General features: G+C 48.0%; 1 protein-coding gene across 2 annotated transcripts; it reads right to left on the bottom strand.

Annotated features, from left to right (window-relative positions):
• Positions 1 to 1,233: 1,233 nt before the first annotated feature.
• On the bottom strand, positions 1,234 to 15,134 carry PHB1 (prohibitin 1; the record flags this gene model as incomplete). Of its 2 annotated transcripts, XM_080713774.1 has the most annotated exons (6): positions 1,234 to 1,446; positions 3,392 to 3,487; positions 5,610 to 5,726; positions 6,618 to 6,760; positions 9,498 to 9,659; positions 15,035 to 15,134. In XM_080713774.1, 6 exons carry the CDS (start codon positions 15,120 to 15,122, stop codon positions 1,234 to 1,236), a joined length of 819 nt encoding a protein of 272 aa, XP_080569900.1. The 2 variants fall into 2 exon arrangements, with proteins under 2 accessions (XP_080569900.1, XP_080569899.1); XM_080713773.1 differs by lacking the exons at positions 3,392 to 3,487; positions 5,610 to 5,726 and having other exon boundaries at positions 1,234 to 1,302; positions 15,035 to 15,122.
• Between the last annotated feature and the right edge of the window lie 1,269 nt (positions 15,135 to 16,403).

The raw sequence follows: 16,403 nt of genomic DNA, 5'->3' as shown, positions 1-16,403 counted from the left end.
TGGCAGGAGAGCTTTCTGCCAACTGCTCCACTCCTGCTGGGGGAGTCTTGCTGACGGTTGGTTGGCAAGCCACCCTCATTGGTATTGGTGCTAATAGAGGCACGTTAACCCCACCCAGTCCTCCCCCGTGAGCCCACCTCGTGACAAGCCTCAACTCACAGCACTACAGTTCGTTTCTGGCTAGGTCTGGATTTGGAACACAGCACAGTGTTTCTGAAACTAGAGCGTTTTCTGCCTTGCTGGATATTCTGTCCCAGCTGGTGATACAGAAACTGCTAGAACACTCTGTTCTGATCCCATAGCTCCCACAAACAAAAAACAACCCCACAGGACAGCTGGAAGGTCTGGGTGTCATTTATTGACAGCAGTTTACACACATTTGTTTTCTTCTCATGACTGTTTCCTTCAAAGAGCAGGCACACAGCCCTAGAGAAGGGCAGTCTCTGAGCAAGCAGCCGGAACGCAGGATGCACACGTCTCTGGCAGGCCTGCTCAGCCCAGCAGGATGCAATCCTTCAAGCTGGAATTCCGCTGGGTGTTTGAGAGGGACCAAGGTGGGGGGTGGAGAGGAAGTCTTCAAGAGGAGTCACATCTCCAGCCAGAACTCCTCTCACTATCCAAGCCCATCACAGTTGTAGGGCCCTGGGGGGTGGCATGATCAGGCCCACCCACCTCAACAAGGGCAGGGTCTTCAATCATGGCTGTTCGTACACACCTGCTTCGGCTGGCCACAGTTAGAGGAAATCGGCTTCATGGTAAGAGAGACACTTCCTCCCTGACCTTCCCCAGACCTCTTCAGCTGCATCTGCAGGGAGGTGGGAGAACTGAGGCCTGCCTTCTTGGTTCCTCCGTGTGCCATCGTCCTCACGTCTTCAATAAATGACAGGAGGGAGGCTACAGGTCTACGGGGGCTGTCGGCTGTGCTCCCATCCGGCACGCACGCTGCCCTGCTCTTCTGCCAATTGCCAGTGCCTAGGCTGGAGCGCCCGCAGGCCCCGAAGGCCCGGAAGCCAGTCTGCGTAGGCACTTGGCAATTTTTGGTAGGGAGGTGGATTAGAAAGTAGATGGATGTGAGAAGAATGAAAGCTTCATTTGATAGTTAGAGATCTGAAGTGATTTTATTTCCTTCACCTTAAGCCAATCATGAAGTGTCACAGTGATTTCTGGGGTGGGGGCAGAAGGAAGGCGGTGTTCAGAATCCTCGGGGCCGCGGCCAGCCGGTGGCAGCCGCCCTCACTGGGGCAGCTGGAGGAGCACGGACTGCCCCGCTGGCAGGTAGGTGATGTTCCGGGAGCGCGAGAGCTGGTAAGCAATGTCCTCGGCAGCTTCGAGCTTGCGCAGCTCTATCAGGCCGTCACCCGCCGTGGCCAGGGAGTTGGCGATCAGCTCAGCCGCTTTGGAGTCGCCCTCGGCGGAGATGATGGCTGCCTTCTTCTGCTGCTCAGCCTGAAGGAACAAGGTGGAGAGTGGTCAAACGCATGGCGCTGGGTGTCAGGCAACAGCCGGCAGGACTGGCTCAGGTGCCCTCACTGGCCCCTGGAGGTCTCTGGGAACTTAGCGCCCCACTGCGATGGAATCCACTGCACACAGTCTACCAGCCCTCCTTTCCTTTAGATGCCCACTTCCCATCGCTGCAGGGCTCTGCTTCTAGCTATACAATGCTCTGCCTATTTTAAAGTGCTCACCACTACTGCTAGCAATCTGATCCAGCCAACTCTACTGAGTCAGAATTCAAGGCCATGGAAAATGGAGGAAAAAGAAAGATGGAATAAATCATCAGGCTCATCTTTTCTGCAGTCTGAAGCCAAGATGACTTTCGTCAAAACCAGCAGAGTTGGCCTGGGGGAGTGGCTCAGGGGCAGGGTGCTGGTCTATCACGCAGAGACCTTGGACTCGATGCCAGCACTGCAAAATAATCAAAACAACAAACCCAGTGGAGCTGAGGGGGCAGCGGCAGCATCTGTGGCTGCCAAGAGCTGCCTGTGAGCTCAGCTGGCTTGTGACCAGGAGCCCAGATGAGATCTCCTTGGCTTGACCTACCAATACCAACAGGATGACATCAAACTGGACATGTGTCCTTCACAACGTGGGAGGAGAGTACAGCAGCGAGCCACTCTGAAACCAGCACACAATTTTCTTTCTTTTTTGGGGGGTGGGGTGGGGGTGACGGAGGTGGAACCCAGGGCCTTGTACATGCTAAGCAAGCACGGTTACTATCAAGTTACATCTCCAGTCCAATATGCAATTTTGAAATTGTTGCTGTCTGTTCAACACGTTTATTGCGCACCCCAGTATCATCAAGCAAAGTGCTAGACTTGTTACACACCGGCTCTGGAAGAACAAGCCCCTGTCCACATGGAGTTTATTCTCCTCATTCATTCATTCATTCATTCATTCATTAGCTCGCAGTGGTACTGGGGTTCCTGGAAGCCCTTCTACCTCCGGGCTACACTCCCAGACCTATTTTTTATATTTTTATTTGGAAACAGGGTCTCTTAAGCCAGCGCGGCTGGCTTCGAACCTGCGCGATCCTCCTGTCTCCACCTCCCAAGCCCGGGGATTACAAGCGTGCGCCACCACGCCCGGCTGTTCTCCACATTTAAATCTTCTATTCCGCTTCTCCCTTACTCGTCCCCCCCACCCCAGTACTGGGGATGGAACCCAGGGGCATTCTACCTCTGAGCTACTTTCAGCCCTATTTTTTATTCTTTATTTTGAAACAAGGTCTCACTGCATTGCAAAGGGTCTCACTAAGTAGCTGGGGCTATCTGGGAACCCGGATCCTCCCGTCTCAGCCTCCCCGATGCTAGGATTACGAGTGTGCGCCACCACACCTGACTCCTCTTCTCCCCGATTCTAAGGACTAAAAGGTTTTGGACTAAGATTACTAGTGGTGGAGAGAGGGACAGCAAATAAACACCTTCACAGGTACCAGGAAGTCCAATATAAACAAATATATTCCATTCTACCACGCTCTCCGACACATCTGGATGGACTTAGTGATGAAAAAAAAATCCAGCGATGATAGCACATCTGGTACAACGTTTGATCTTTTTTGCCGTCAGCTTTCACTATGTAACCATAGTTCAAAATGACTTCTCAGTGAAGCTGAAAATATTCCAGGAGTAACATTTTTATTTGAAGGAGTTTTTGATCTTGGTCAAGTAGGAAAAAAAAATTACCCTTCAGTGACTCAGGAACATAACTTCAGATATCCCTGACTAGCCCCCAAAGACTCTGGAACCAATTGCAGGAGTTCAGTTCCTTCAATCCCCTTCTGATTATCCAGGAAGAAGAGATGACAGATGATGAATTTCCAGGCCACCCAGCAACGGGAGAGCTGAGCAGAGAAAGGGGAAGAGAGGCTCCTGCCATCTGGCCGAATGCTCACCTTTTCCACCACAAATCTGGCCCTCTCGGCTTCCTGCTGAGCCACCTGTTTGGCTTCCACTGCTTCTGTGAACTCCTTCCCGAAGGTCAGATGTGTCTACGGGGACAGGGTGAGCACAAGCTGAGGCAGTGTAATTGCTTAGACAGCATCGCGGGGAGGCCTCCCTGGCTGCTGGAAGGAAGAGGCCAAGAATGGCTCCAGCACCTGGAGGCACCGCGAGACACCCACCCTGCCACCTCCACACCCTCACCCAAACTGAGTTCACACCCCGCAATTCCCGGCAGCCCACACTGCTCCTGCACAGCGCCCTCTGACCCTCGGTGTTGCCACCTCGCGCAGAAAATGGCACCTGGGGCTTGTGATGTGGCCCACGGGTACCAGACAGTGTACTCAATCGACCACCTCCCTAGAGGAAGAGCTGGGGCTCCAGGACCCCCACCACTGGCCAGCGCTCTTCCAGGGCCCTTTGATGCCCTGCTCAAAGACCCAAGGGAGGCCGATGGAAAGCTGAGCCCCTGAGAGCACGGGCTGCAGCCAGTTCCCAGGGATCTGAGAGCCCGATGCTTCCTGCTTATGGATTAACCAGTCCACTTCTTTCTCACAGCATCCACCACTAGACAGGAAGAGGACAGAGGAGACGAAGAGCAAATCGTGTATTCCCAATATGCGAGTGGTTCTGGTAAAGGGGTTAGGAGCAAGAGAAGGCAGGAAAAGCCATTGGTCAGGGTGAGGACTCGAGCCCGGTCATCCACAGACTGCCCTAATCACATAAATAACAGACTTGGCTGAACTGACAGTCTCTAAAGACAGTACAGATTAACAGGAACAGACCGCAGAGACCCTAATACACCTTATCTTATTCATCCAACTTTTTATTGAAAAAGAAGACAAAGGGATGAAGAGCAATGGTTTTGCTATCAAGTCTATTTTTTTTTTCCAATTTCCTCCTTACCCCCAGTCTCTGCTTTCTAAACAGAAGCAGCCCTGAACGGCTCGTGAGGAATGAGTCCTGGCCCCCCACAGTGTTCCTACCACACCTCTAACTCTCACGCTGCAGCCCTTCCACTGGGCCCCGTTCATTTCTGGACTCTTGATCAGCATTGGGGCAAGAAAATGCGATTCTGAGAAATGAAAAATGAAATGTACAATTAGGGAGTAAAATTTCTTTCTAAAAGGGCCAGCTGAGGGCAGCAAATTCCCCAGGAAATCTAATTTTCTTCTCACACCTCTCAGATAGGGTTTCTTGTGGTCAGCCCACATTTCCCTAGAATGGAGCGTGTGGTCAGAGTCAGGTGAAATGCCAAGTCTTCTCTTAGGTTTTTACTTAGCACGCTCTCACAGCCATGGTGAGCGGGAGCAGCCATGGTGGCAGAGGCAGCAGTCAGCAGCTGCAGCCTGGCATGCTGCCAGCAGAGGGAGCCACACACCTTCCCACAGGAGCCATAGAGGTGGTGGAGTGAGCCCTGGGGGGCGAGCACAGGGTTATAGAGAACCACTGTTTAAACAGCTGTGCAGAGGCTGAGGGGGGTGCCTTTCTCTAGCGATGCACAGGAGAACTGAACAGGAAACACTACCTCACCACCCGAGCAAATCACTCCAGATGACTTTTCCCAGAGAATCTAGAAACACGACCCCTTCCCCTCACCCTCCTTCCACCTGAAATGCTATCCTGCCTGTACTGCTTTCTGTTTGAGTTACGACACTTGACGTCCTATAAATACGCAGACTATAATGCCTCTGGAGGCTGGCTTACACCTCAGAGATGTACCCTGCCCTCCATACCAGGCCTCTGGGATTAGAACCTTTTGCGTGCACTCTCTCGCCTTTCACTGAGGTTCCTAGAACTTCATTCACTAAGCTTCCAACCCTAAGTGTTGGAAAATTCCCAGGGATCGGGCTGGGAGGTCTGTGTTAGGGAGAAAGACTGCCCAGCTGTTCTCTGGTCTCTACCAGGCAGTTTCTTACTGTATCACACAGTGTTAACAAGACACCTATGGGGAGCTTGGGGGACACTCAGTTTGGTGGTTAGGGACCACCTGGGCATGACCAGATGCTGTAAGAAAAATGTGTGCGGCCAAGAGGAGATAAAAAATCCTCAACCGAAAACAGGCCCAATACTCTCGTGCCATCGAGAAGACTCTGTTTTCAGGTCTGACATCTGAGGAAGTGGGAGGCAAGACTGCAGCCCTCCCCCCCTCAGGCTCCCCAGGACCCTTACCAAGGACACGTCATCCAGGATGAGCCCAAAGGTGGCCGCTCGCTCCGTGAGGTCATCGCTCACCTGCCTGGAGACCAGCTCTCTCTGGGTGATCAGTTCTCCAGCATCAAAGCGAGCCTGGTTTCAAAGAGACAGGCAGAAAGCAGGTCAACTTAATAAGAGGCAGGAAAGAACCCTTTAGCTGGGGGTGGTGATAAACTCTTGTAATCCCAGCACTTGGGAGGCTGAGGCAGAACTACAGGTTTGAGGCCGGCCTCAGCAATTAGCAAGATTCTCAGCAACCTAGTGAGACTCTGTTTCAAAACAAAAGAGAAAGCCGGGCGTGGTGGCGCACGCTTGTAATCGCAGAATTCAGGAGGCTGAGACGGGAGGATCGTGGTTCGCGGACAGCCTCAATTACTTAGTGAGGCCCTATGCAACTCAGTGAGACCACGTTTCAAAATAAAGACTAAAAAATAGGGCTTGGGAGTGTAGCTCAGAGGTAGAATGCCCCTGGGTTCCAGCACCAGAAAGAAAGAAAGAAAGAAAGAAAGAAAGAAAGAAAGAAAGAAAGAAAGAAAGACAGACAGACAGACAGACAGACAGACAGACAGACAGACAGACAGACTGACTGACTGGGGGTTTAGCTTGGAGGTAGAACGCCTCTGGGTTTAATCTCCCAAACCACAAAAATCAAGAAACTAGCCAGATGTGGCGGCGTATGCCTGTAATCCTAGTACTTGGGCGGCTGAGACAGGAGGACCTCAAGTTTGAGGATAGCCTCAGCATTTTAGTGGAGGCTCTCAGCAATCCAGTGACTCTGTTTCCAAATAAGAAAATCAGTCTGGGTGTGTAGCCTGGGGGTAGAATGCCTCTGGGTTCAATTCCCAGTGCCCCCCACACACCCCAAAAACAAACTAAGAAACTATCAGCCACATCCCAAACCACGGGCAGCTGAATTTTTCCTGCTACCTAGCGACTTCCAGAGCTGTGCTATAGGCTGAGGCTGAGGCCCAGCCCCTCACTCACCACCACTGACTTGAGGATCTCTGTGGTGATGGACGGCAGCACGCGCTCGTCATAGTCCTCTCCGATGCTGGTGAAGATTCGAGGAAGCTGGCTAGCAACAGGCCGGAAGAGGATGCGTAGGGTAATGTTGACGTTCTGCAAATCTTAGGGTTGAAGACAAAAATGGCCTTTTACATAACCTCTCACTCTAAATTTGCTACAATTTATATGCAAGTTAGCTTTTGGTAAACTCTCAGAGGACAAGGAACAAGTATGCTTGGTTTCCTTGGCAGAGAACCCAGGGACATTCTACCTTCAAGCCACACCACCAGCCCTATTTTCTGTTCTTTATTTTGAAACAGGGTTTCACTAAGTTGCAGAGGGACTCACTAAGTAGCTGAGTATGGCTGCCATCCTCCTGCTATCCTCCTGTCTCACCCTCCCAAGTACAGGAATTACAAGCATGTGCCACCACACCTGGCTGCAGTTAGGAACTTTTTCAAGGTTTCAGCGATGACGCCAGCATTTCAGTTATGTCCTTAATGCTCGTAAGTATAGTTAAGGTGTACCTACTGACTTGGGCATGGTGGCACACACTTATAATCCTAGTACCTTGGAGGCTGAGCTAGAAGGACTGCAGGTTGGAGGACAGCCTCAGCAACTTAGCAAGGCTCTCAGCAACCTCCTGAGACCCTTTTACCAAATAAAAAATAATGGTGGCATATGCCTGTAATCCCAGTACTTGGGAGGATCACAGATTCGCCACCAGCCTCAGTAATTTAGCAAGACACTATTTCAATATAAAAAAATAAAAAAGGGCTGGGGGGGGGGGTCAGCCTGGAGATAGAATGCTCCTAGGTTCAATCCTCAGTACCAAAAATAAGTAAGTAAATAAATCTAAAAATACAACCGAGGGTGTAACCTGGAGGTAGAGATCCAATCCCCAATACCCACCCCACAAAGATATACAGCCTACTGGATGCCATACAATATTTAGAACACTTAACAAATGAAGCCAAAGCCAAGAATTCTAGAGAGACCCTTTTAAGGCCTGCTGAATGTGCCCAAGTCAGGAGTCAGCCTCAGGAGGTCAAGGTGAGTCGGCGGAAACAGCGCTGCCTAGTGACACACACCATGGGCTAGGCCCTGTTCTGCTGGTTACTAATTAATTACACAGCTTCACAAAACCCTAGCCAACATGAATTTATTTCCTTTTGTGTGAATGAGAATGGGGACGATGCAGGAATGTTAGGAGAAACAAAGGAAAAAAAAAAAAAAAAAACCAGATATAAGAGCATTGTCAAATGCGTAACAGATATAGGGGTTACCAGACGCCTCTATGGTTCATTTCTGAGAAGGCAGAATGCAAATAATGGCATTCCCAATGTGAATGGATCTGGTAAAGGCTTCAAAAGAGATGTCAGGTAAGCCACCGGCAGATGAGGGCTTAAAAGTCACAGTCCTGCCAGGCGTGGTGGCGCACGCTTGTAATCCCAGCATTTGGGAGGCTGAGACTGGAGGATCGTGGTTCGTGGACAGCCTCAGCTACTTAGGCCCTCTGCAACTTCGTGAGACTGTTTCAAAATAAAGAATAAAAAAATAGGCAGGGGGTATAGCTTGGAGGTCAAATGCCCCTGGGTTCCACCCCCAGATCCTCCCTCCCCCCCAAAAAAGTCACAGTCCTGACCAGGACCCAGGGAGGGAACGGGCTGTTCCCCTGTTCAATTCAGGCTGCGCAGACCTAACACTAATGCAGCCTGTATTCAGGCATCAACAGTATGTTCTAAGAGCCCATGAGATGGAGTCCTGACCCAGCCACCAAGAGAGATGGGAAATGCCTGTCGACAGTTTCAGAAATAGGTAACGATGCAACCTTAGAACAATTGCAAGATAGCACCTCTGAAAAGATGGGAAGTTTAGAAGCGAGCTTTTCGGTTAAGTTTCTCTATTGCTCTCATGCAGGTTTATTTCTTCTCTGCAGCAGGCAAGCCGCAGGAGCTTTATAGGAAGCTGTTGCTCCTCCCTGGCCAGGAGCTTTCCCCTCTTCCCTGTCCCAGGCACGGTTCACCCTCAAGGTCCCCACTGAGGCCACAGGAGCTAGCCGCTCTCTTCTGTGCTCCCCTGCACGCCCCAAGACCTTGGCCCGGGTCCGTGCACTCTCCACTCCAAATGCTTGTTCACGTCTGACTTCCCGGTCAACTGAGCGCCTTAACAACACCCATTTTAGCCATCTCTGAACTCCTATTCCAACCAGCCACCAAGCCAGGCACCATCAAAGTAAACAAACATCTGCTGAGGAAGGGCACAGAGGACACACGGAGCGTCGTCAAGATGACGGACAGAAGTGTCACGGGTAAACTACTGCGATTCCATCTGCTGCCCGCAGACTTTTATGGGTGGGATGAGGAGAACCAGAGGGCAGTTCATTCCAGGCTCTGACTAGGAGCCCAGTGCGATGCCTCGGACACTGGCCTGTCAGACAGCAATGCGGGGCCGTGATGCTGGAGCAGAGGTCATGGGAAGCCAGGCAAAGGGGAAGCCGGCTCTGAGGGCTGCCCTGGCCGGGCGGAGGCTGGTGCAGTCAGCCACTCTGGGGACCCAGAATTCATGGGAAGGGTCAACCAAGGAGCACCAGGCACATTTAAAGTTACTTAAAAGTAGATCACAATGTAACTCTGAAGATAAAACCTTTGTATGTTTTTCTAAATACATACTGCTGTATATGTACCTGAAGAGTCCATTTCTGACTACAAACCCGCATACAGCTCTTCAGGGCAAACAGGCTGGGAATTCTTACAACATGAAGTTCTTCTGGATCCTGGTATCCCACAGTTGCTTTGGGGGCTGACAAGACCAGAGCCCCACCCCTCGCTGCTGAACCTAACCATGGGAAAGGCTCACCTTTGCTGCCGGTGATGACCGGCACATTGCGAGGCCGAGAGCGGCAGTCGAAGATGATTGGCTTCTGTACCCAAGGGATGAGAAAGTGAGTGCCCTCCCCTACCACGATGTCCTGGACTCCGCGGAACCGGTCAAAGATGACAGCTCTGTGCCCAGCATCCACTAGGAAAGAAGAAGAATGTCAGAAAAGCCCCTTTGCCCTTTATTTTTTGTAGTACTGGGGCATTCTACCTCCATGCTACAACTCCAGCCCTATTTTTTTATTCTTTATTTTGAAACAGGGTCTCCCTAAGTAGCTGAGACTGGCCACGAACTTGCGATCCTCCTGTCTCAGCCTCCCAAGTACTGGGCTTACAAGTGTGCCCCACCACGCCCAGCCCTTTTACCCTTTAAACCAGAAGGGTGTCTCTGAAAGATCCTTGCTGCTTTCTATTCATTTACCAAATCTCCAGTCTCTTAATGTCTTGCTGAAGTTCTGGTCTCTAGACGCTTCTAAATAGCTACATAAAGCCAGAAGTGGAGGCACAGGCCCGTGATCCTAGAGATTCAGGAGGCTGAGGCAGGAGGATCACAAGTTTGAAGCCAGCCTGGGAAACTTAGCAAGACCCTGTCTCTAAAAAATAAAAAAGGGAGAGCTGGGCGTGGTGGCGCACGCTTGTAATCCCCGTGCTTGGGAGGTGGAAACGGGAAAATCGCACAAGTTCGAAGCCAGCCTCTCTGGTTTAAGAGACCCTGTTTCCAGCCGGGCGTAGTGGCTCACGCTTGTAATCCCTGCGCTTGGGAGGCTGAAACAGGAGGATCACACAGGTTCGAAGCCAGCCTCAGCTACTTAGTGAGGCTCTCAGCAACTTAGCGAGACCCTGTTTCCAAATAAAATATATATATATATATATATATATATATATATATATATATATATATATATATATATATATATATATATATATAAAAGGTCTGGGAGTATAGCCCGGAGGTAGAAAAGCCCCTGGGTTCCACCACAGTACCACCAAAAATAAATAAATAAATAAATAAAATAAAGAATAAAAAAAAAGAGAGAGACCCTGTTTCCAAATAAAAATATAAAAAATAAACGCCGGGCGTGGTGGCGCACGCTTGTAATTCCCGCTCTTGGGAGGCGGAGACAGGAGGATCGCGCTGGTTCAGAGCCAGCCTCGCTGGCTTTAAGAGACCCTGTTTCCAAATAAAAAATATAAAAAAATAGGTCTGGGAGTGTAGCCCAGAGGTAGAAGGGCTTCCAGGAACCCCAGAACCAAAATAAATAAATAAATAAATAAATAAATAAATAAATAAATAAAAAACATAGGTCTGGGAGGGTAGCCTGGAGATAGAAGGGTTTCCAGGAACCCCAGTACCACCAAAAATAAATAAATAAATAAATAAATAAATAAATAAATAAAGAAAGAAAGAAAGAGAAAGAAAGAAAGAATAAGCTGGGCATGGTGGTACACACTTGTAATCCCAGTAACTGGGAGGCTGAGACAGGAGGATCATAGTTTTGCGGCCAGCCTCAGCTATTTACTAAGGCCCTCCACAACTTAGTAAGACCCTGTTTCAAATTAAAGAATAAAAAAATAGGGCTGGAGGTGTAGCTCAGAGGTAGAATGCCCCTGGGTTCAATCCACATCAAAATAAATAAATAAATAAAATAAAAATTTAAAAAATTAATAAGTGCTAAAAAGCCAGGTGTGGTGGTACACACCTGCAATCCCAGTTTTGGGGGACTGAGACAGAAAGATCACAGGCTTTAACAGGTAGTAAGACTCTCATCGATCTAGAAAGACCCTATTTCAAAATACGGCTTGGAGTGTAGGTCTAATCCCTTGTACCACAAAAATGGGGGAGAACGTAGCTCAGTAATTAGAGTGCCCCGGGGTTACATTCCCAGTATTGAAACTAAAATAAATAGCTACATAACTAAGCAACCACTTCCTGTCCCACATACCTCCCTAATGACTTTGGTAAGAAGACCTGATCTGTTCACTGGCCCCTTCCTGAAATTATTGTTTGATTTTCTGATTAACTGGACCATCCCCGATCTCCCAATAACACTCTTCCAGGAATCACCCCTCAAAACTTCTACAACTGATATATTCACTTTTACCACATACCTCTCCTGGCTCTAGCATGACCCAGTGCTCCCCAAGCACCATCCTTAACTCCATAACCACAATTCAGAAAGTCCCTTCACTGGGCCTGGTGGTGCACGCTTGTAATCCCAATACTTGGGAAGCTGAGACAGGATGACGGCAGGTTTGAGGACAGCCTCAGCAAGTAGTGAGGCTCTCACCTAGTGAGAACCTGTTTCAAAATAAAAATTAAATAGGGTTGGGGCTATAACTCAGAGGTAGAATGCCTAAGTTCAATCGCAGTACCACAAAAAAATAAAAAAATAAAATAAAAAGGTCTCTTTCCCTGCTTTTTCGAATGGTACTCAGGATTGAATCCAAGGGTGTTCTATCTCTGAGCTACACCTCAGCCCTACTTTATTTTGTTATTTTGAAACAGGGTCTTACTAAGTTGCAGAGGTTGCGATCCTCCGATCTCAGACTCCCAAGTACTGGGATTACAGGCATGCAACATCATGCTTGGCTTTTTTTCTTTTCTCTTTTTCATTTGTTTTTTTGGTGTTGGGGATTGACCCTAGGAGAATTCTACCTCTGAGCTACACTTCAGCCCTATTTCATTTTGAAACAGGGTCTCACTAAATTGCAGAATGCCTTGCTAAGTTGCTGGGGCTGGCTGAGAACCTGAAATCCTTCTGTCTCAGATTCCTTTGTCTTCTTTCTTTCTTTCTCTTTTTCTTTCTTTCTTTCCTTCCTTCCTTCTTTCTTTCTCATGGTTTAGTTTCTCTACAGTTGTATGGGATACAGAGCTTCTTCACTCAGAAAGAAATTCAGTGGCTGGGCATGGTGGTGTATGCCTGTAATCCCTGTACTTGGGAGGCTGAGGCAGGAGGGGCACAGTTTGTGGACAGTCTCAGCTACTTAGTGAGGACCTTTGCAACTCAGTGAGACCCTGTTTCAAAATAAAAAGAATAAGCTGGGCGTGGTGGCATACGCTTGTAATCCCAGCACTTGGGAGGCGGAAACAGGAAGATTACACAGGTTCGAAGATAGACTCAGCTACTTAATGAGGCTCTCAGCAACTTAGTGAGACCCTATTTCCAAATATAGTATAAAAAACAGGTCTGGGAGTATAGCCCGAGGTAGAAAAGCCCAAGTTGCACCCCCAGTACCACAAAAAAAACCAAAACCAAAACAAAAACAAAAAGAAATAAAAAGAGTAAGTCTTTTTATAAAAAGCATGCTTATAATCTCAGCATTCAGGAGGCTGAGACAGGAGGAGGGCAGTTTGAGTCCCTTTGGAACTCAGTGAGACCATGTTTCAAAATACAGAATAAAAAATCGGGCTAGGGATGTAGCTCAGAAATAAGAATGCCCCTGGGTTCCATCCTCAGTATCAATCAATAAATAAATATATAAATAAAATAAAAATTAAAAAAATACAAGAATAAAATTAGGCTGGAGTGTAGCTTAGAGGTAGAATACTTTTTTTTTTTTGGTGGTACTGGGGTTCCTGGAAGCCCTTCTACCTCCGGGCTACACTCCCAGACCTATTTTATATTTTTGAAACAGGGTCTCTTATACCAGCGTGGCTGGCTTCGAATCTGCGCGATTCTCCTGTCTCCGCCTCCCAAGCGTGGGGATTACAAGCGTGCGCCACCACGCCTGGCAGAGGTAGAATACTCTTAAATTCCATCCTCAATACCACAAAAAAAAAAAAAAAAGGAAAAAAAAAAGAAAAGAAAAAGAAATTCAGTGATGGTGACTACAGCTTAGCTATGCAATGTGACCAATGAGATCATGGTAACAAAATGTATCATAAAACCTGGGTACAAACCAGGCTTGGTGGCGCACACTTGTAATCCAAGTACTTAGGAGGTTGCGACAAGAGGATCACGCAGGTTCGAAGCCAGCCTCAGCTACTTAGTGAGGCTCAGCAACTTAGTGAGACCGTGTTTCCAAATAAAATATAAAATAGGTTTGGGAGTGTATCCCAGAAGTAGAAGGCCCCTGGGTTCCATCCCCAGTATTACAAAAAAAAAAAAAAAAAAAAAAAAAAAAAAAAAACAACAACAAAAAACTGGGTACAGTGGTATATACCTATAAACCCAGTACTTGGGAGGCTGAGACAGGAGAATTGTAGGTTTGAAGACAGCCTCAGTAACTTAATAAGACCTGGAAGTATAGCTCTGAGGTAGAGTACCCTTGGGTTTAATCCCCAGCACCTTCCCCAAAGATGTATCATGTAAGTCAAACAAACGGGTTTTTCCAATCAGCTACTTTCCATTTTTCCCTCTCTAGACTTGAGAATTAGTCCAAATACCTTGACTCTGAAAACAATCCTCTTGTCAGCCAGCCAGGTGGGTGACTTTATTGCTGCTTTGAGCGTGAAAGTTACACATGATTTAAGGGGATCTTAGGGATAAACCAGTTCAGTCCCATTGCTGGACCAATAAAGAAGCTGAGGCCTGGAGAGGTGGAATGACTTGCCTGAGAAAAGCCAGCTTAAACCCTTAGCCCTGATCAAAGCTGGACAATGCATCTCAATGTTACTGTTTCTGGAACTAAGGGAGCAAACGCTGCTGCTCAGGACAAGGTCACCCAAACTGGCCTAAAGCCTTTTCTGAAGTTAATCCACGGCAGGAGAGAACAGATGAGATCTCTGTTTCAGGCAGCCAGTGCGATTCTGACACTGAAGCAGCACTTTCATGATACAGCATCACTGCAAATTACAAGAACAGCTGCAAACACTCAACCAGCAACTGGGCTGGGAGGCTCTTTTTATTTATTATTATTTTTTTTTTTTGTGGGTCTGGGGATGGAACCCAGGGGCATTTGACCTCCGAGCTACACCCCTCCCAATTTTTTATTCTTTATTTTGAAACCGGTCTCACTGAGTTGCAGAGGGCCTCAATAAGTAGCTGAGGCTGTCTGAGAACCGCGATCCTCCAGTCTTAGCCTCCCAAATGCTGGGATTACAAGGGTGAGCCACCACGTCTGGCTTTGGGAGGCGCTTTTTATTTTATTTTACTTTTTTATTTTTGGTGGTACTGGGGTTCCTGGAAGCCCTTCTACCTCCGGCTACACTCCCAGACCTATTTTTACATTTTTATTTGGAAACAGGGTCTCCTAAGCCAGTGCGCGCGGCTGGCTTCGAACCTGCGCGATCCTCCTGTATCTGCCTCCCAAGCGCAGGGATTACAAGCGTGCGCCACCACGCCCGGCTTGGGAGGCTCTTTTTAAACAAAGACTTCAAGAAAACCTAAAGGCTAAAAAGACAGGGGCCCCACTGACAATATAACCACATGGTATGAGATGGCAGTAGGTAAGCCCTTTCAGGCAAATACATCCACAGACAGCAGCTACTACCAGGGGTGTCACATGGGCTACGCAGACCAACAGAAATCTCCCAGCAAAGGACAGTGACCCCTCACCCCTCACCTCAGTCCTCACCGTTATATAAGGCAGAGTTCACCACGCCTCCTGCGACAGCTAAGGCCAGGCCGAACTTGCCAATGGACTCAAATACTTTGGCAGCCATGTTTCCTTCTGCTGGACCCACTCACACCTAAAAGGATAAAAACAAAACAAATCAAAACAAAATAAAGCAACTTCTGAGGCATGACACTCACTTCTCAAGCTATTTATTTTCCCATTCCTGAGAGCTTTAAATCAGCCACTACAGGATACCTAATAGTAATACTCTACATCTTGCAAAGTGGTGCATCAATTACTCTGCTTTTTTCTTTTATGGTTTCTTTTTTCTTTTCAACCAATAAAGAAATGAGTCTGGGACACTTGGTTCAATAATGGGAACAGAGCATGGGCTTCATACCCACAGAGAACATGCACCATTCTAAACCACTCTCATTTCCTGGACAAACATGCCCCATGAGACACTGTGGTTGGGTCTATGCAATTTTGGTTTAGAAAAATAACTCAAAGAATGTGCTACAGTGGTGATGCCAAAAAAAAAATAAATAAATAAAATAAAATAAATAACAGCTAGCATTTATATAGGTCAGTTTGTTTAATCCTCACAACTCCTCTATGAAGTAATTACTTCAGTTAAGGCACACAAGAAGCGACAGAGAAGCCTAAGATCACACAGCTATTAAATGGCAGAACTAGGATTAGAACACGGAGGTCTAATTCCAGAAGACATAGCTTACCAGCTCGCCGTACTTCTCAACACCCTGTATTAAGAATGACCTGTTATTAGCTGGGCGTGGTGGCACACGTCTGTAATCCCAGTACTTGAGAGGCTGAGATAGAATTGCAGGTTCGAGGCCAGCCTCAGCAATTTAGTGAGACTATTTCAAAATGCAGGGGGATTCCTGGTTCGAGACTGGCCGCAGCAATTTAGTCAGACCCGCTCAAAATTAAAAAAAAAAAAAGGAGGGGGGAGTGTAGCTCAGAGGTAGAATGCCCCTGTATTCAATCCCCAGTAACACACACACACACACACACCTAAATAAAATACGGTTAACGGCGTGGCTTGGAAGTATAATACCCCTGGATTTAACAGTACCGCGGGGGAGGGGTGTGTTTTTTGGAGGATGACCCAGTACTAAGGAAGCAGAAACTGAATGACATTCTGGAATCAAGGTAGCAGAGCAGCAAGCTGGGCAGGTGGCTGCCGTGAGGAAGCCTTCTGGAGAACTGGGTGGGCGGGAGCGTGACCTAACAACCACTCCAGCCTTTAACTTTTTAATGTCCCGCCCCAACGTGGTCACCGCTCCAGTCCCAACTCCTGCTTCCCAGACCTCAACTCCGAAACTATCCCGCGCATTTCTCTTCTCTTTCTGAAACCTGGGCACTC

This window comes from Muscardinus avellanarius (assembly GCF_963383645.1).
Source record: "Muscardinus avellanarius genome assembly, chromosome: 16".
Taxonomy (NCBI): Eukaryota; Metazoa; Chordata; class Mammalia; order Rodentia; family Gliridae; genus Muscardinus; species Muscardinus avellanarius.
The sequence above is the reverse complement of the archived record's forward strand: the minus strand, read 5'-3'. Positions and strand labels throughout refer to the sequence as shown.